Source organism: Mirounga leonina, unplaced genomic scaffold, assembly GCF_011800145.1.
Source record: "Mirounga leonina isolate KUSES-001 unplaced genomic scaffold, KU_Mleo_1.0 Mir_170, whole genome shotgun sequence".
Taxonomy (NCBI): domain Eukaryota; kingdom Metazoa; phylum Chordata; class Mammalia; order Carnivora; family Phocidae; genus Mirounga; species Mirounga leonina.
In genome coordinates this window covers 892,940-895,171 of record NW_023270433.1, presented here as the reverse complement: position 1 = coordinate 895,171, position 2,232 = coordinate 892,940, and the positions used below count along the sequence as shown (strand labels likewise).

Genomic DNA, 2,232 nt, shown 5'->3' with positions numbered 1-2,232 from the left:
CCCCCCGTCCTGGGCCACCTCCTCTCATTCCAGGAACATTTCCCATGTCTGGCTCTTTACACATGTATGACCACGTGTACGCATGGCGGCGTCCATAAACCATGTGCACACATGCGGACACGCAGCGCTCGTGCGGGCACACGCCCCCGCTTACACAGCCATGCATGCACATGTGTGCCCCCAGGGAGAAGCATTCACAAGCATGAGCACAGGAGTGCTTGGCTGCGCATGTGCACCGAGTCTGGGGGCCGGGTGGGGGCAGGGCAGCGCCCTGGAGAGCGTGTCCCTCAGTCCCTGGCTGGCCTCCCGGGCCCCAGCACCTTCCCCGCCCACTATACCTCGCTGCAGGACCCCTTCTCCCTCCGTCCCCTACCCCTCTCCCCTCCCTGGAGCTCTCATGCCTCTGGCCTCCTCCCCGGCTCTATCCCCATTCTCTGCTCCGGCCTCCATCTGAGACTGTCTCCCCCATCAGATCGGTCACCCCATCTGGGTACCTGCTGAAGATGAACGCAGCTCCTCCCCAGCCAAGGCCTCTGCTCTAAGCATGGAATAAATCCTGTGTCGGGATCCAGGAGTAGGAGCCATCATGACCTTGGGGTGGTAGGGGAGGCACGAAGTGGGGGAGGACCCTCTGCACACACTCATGCCCACCCCCAGCCCTCCAGGCCTGTGCTCACCCTCCGGCCTCCCGGGGTGTGTCTGTGAGTGTGTGTGGGGGTGTTTGCAGGTCCTTGTGGGTCCCAGGACAAGACCCCTCCCTCCTGCCCACTCAGCCCCCAGCTCCACCTCCCCACCCCCCAGAGCCCTGGAGCTGCCATGGGGGTGCAGCTGGGGCCCCAGAACAGGAGCAGGCCTAGATGCAGATGCCCCAGCCTGGAGGGCAGGGTAGGGGGAGACAGGTTTGGCTTCCTGCCGTGTGGGGGGGTGGTGGGGGACAAGCTTCCGAGGCCTGACCCCCACTGGGTGTAGGGACTCTTCAGGTACGGAGAGCCACAACCTGGGATCCCAGCCGTCTGCACACCTCCTTGTGCAGGGCAGCTGCCCTGCCCCAGACAGGACCCGTCTCCCCCCATCCTGGCCCTCAGGGATCTCCAAGCCCAGGGCCTGCCGGGAAGCTGGCCCCACCAGAGATCAAAGAACAGCTAGAGAGACCTCTTGCTGTGTGCCAGATTGCATTTCTTTGGCCTGAGTGGACCCCCCCAATCTGGGCCTGTCCCTCCCTCAGGGCCCTGGGCCCCCCAGTCTGGGCCTGTCCCTCCCTCGGGACCCTGGGCCCCCCCAATCTGGGCCTGTTCCTCCCTCAGGGCAGGGTCAGCAGAAGGGGATGAAAGCAGGTGGGCTGTCCATGGCTCGGGGGAGCCATTTGTCCCTCTGGCACTCACCTGGCCTGTCAGCTTCAGCCCTGGGTGGTGGGAGGGGCCCTTCCCCAAAGACTCCCCATGGCCTGGGTCATGCATTCGTCACAGCCTTGCCCACCAAAGTCACACAAAGCCCTGTACTGTGACAGTGACATCGATGGGCCGCCTCAGGCTTCCCCTGGTCCTGGGAGCACAAAGCTGCATCCCAGGAGAGCCTTCCAGGCCGCAGATGGTGGTGAGCTGCATCTACCCGGGGCCGCAGAGATCTGGGGATCTGGGGATCAGGTAGCAAGCTGCCCTAGCGCCCTGGTGGAGAGGCTCCTTTGGCCCTTCTCCAGCCATAGCCCTTCCCGCCGGTGTCCCTTGTCACGGCGCACCTTTGCTGGCCCCACGGGGCAGGTGCTCCACCTGAGCCCAGCTGCATGCAGAGAGCTGGCCAAGGATGGCTGGGGCGGGCTGGGCCGGGGCCTCAGGCCCTGAGGGGACGGAGCCAGGGCTGGGCGGAGAGGAACAGGCAGGGAAACTGAGCCCCCTGCACGTGACCCTAGCCTCCACTTCCACGAAAGGACAGAAGCTGCCTTGTTTACTAAAGGGCAGGTCGTGATTTTGAGCGACTCAGGACCTCCAGGAATTCTCTCGGCCCTGCCTGGGGACCCGAGTCCCTGGGGTGTCCCCATTCCTCAGTGACACGCAGGACTCAGGACCCTGGAGGATGCCCGCGGCCACCCCCGGCCTTGTCCAGGCCCTGTCCCCCTCCTGAGGGGCTGGGGGTCCCAGCAGGCCCCGCGGCTGGACATAGCTCTCTGCAGGGTCAGTGCCACTGCCCGGCTCAGCGTTGCCACGGCCGCCCACTGGCTGGCGGCCCAGGATACCC

The 2,232-nt window shown here is 65.3% G+C and overlaps 1 protein-coding gene across 1 annotated transcript in view; it reads left to right on the top strand.

Annotated features, from left to right (window-relative positions):
* The window catches only part of LCN12 (lipocalin 12), a 4,969-nt gene extending 3,709 nt beyond the window's left edge, over window positions 1–1,260 (top strand). Inside the window, exon 6 of the mRNA XM_035016634.1 lies at window positions 473–1,260. Coding sequence (XP_034872525.1) covers window positions 473–501 — 29 coding nt within the window. The 3' untranslated portion in view covers window positions 502–1,260. The remainder of the gene's footprint in view (window positions 1–472) is intronic.
* Window positions 1,261–2,232: the final 972 nt, after the last annotated feature.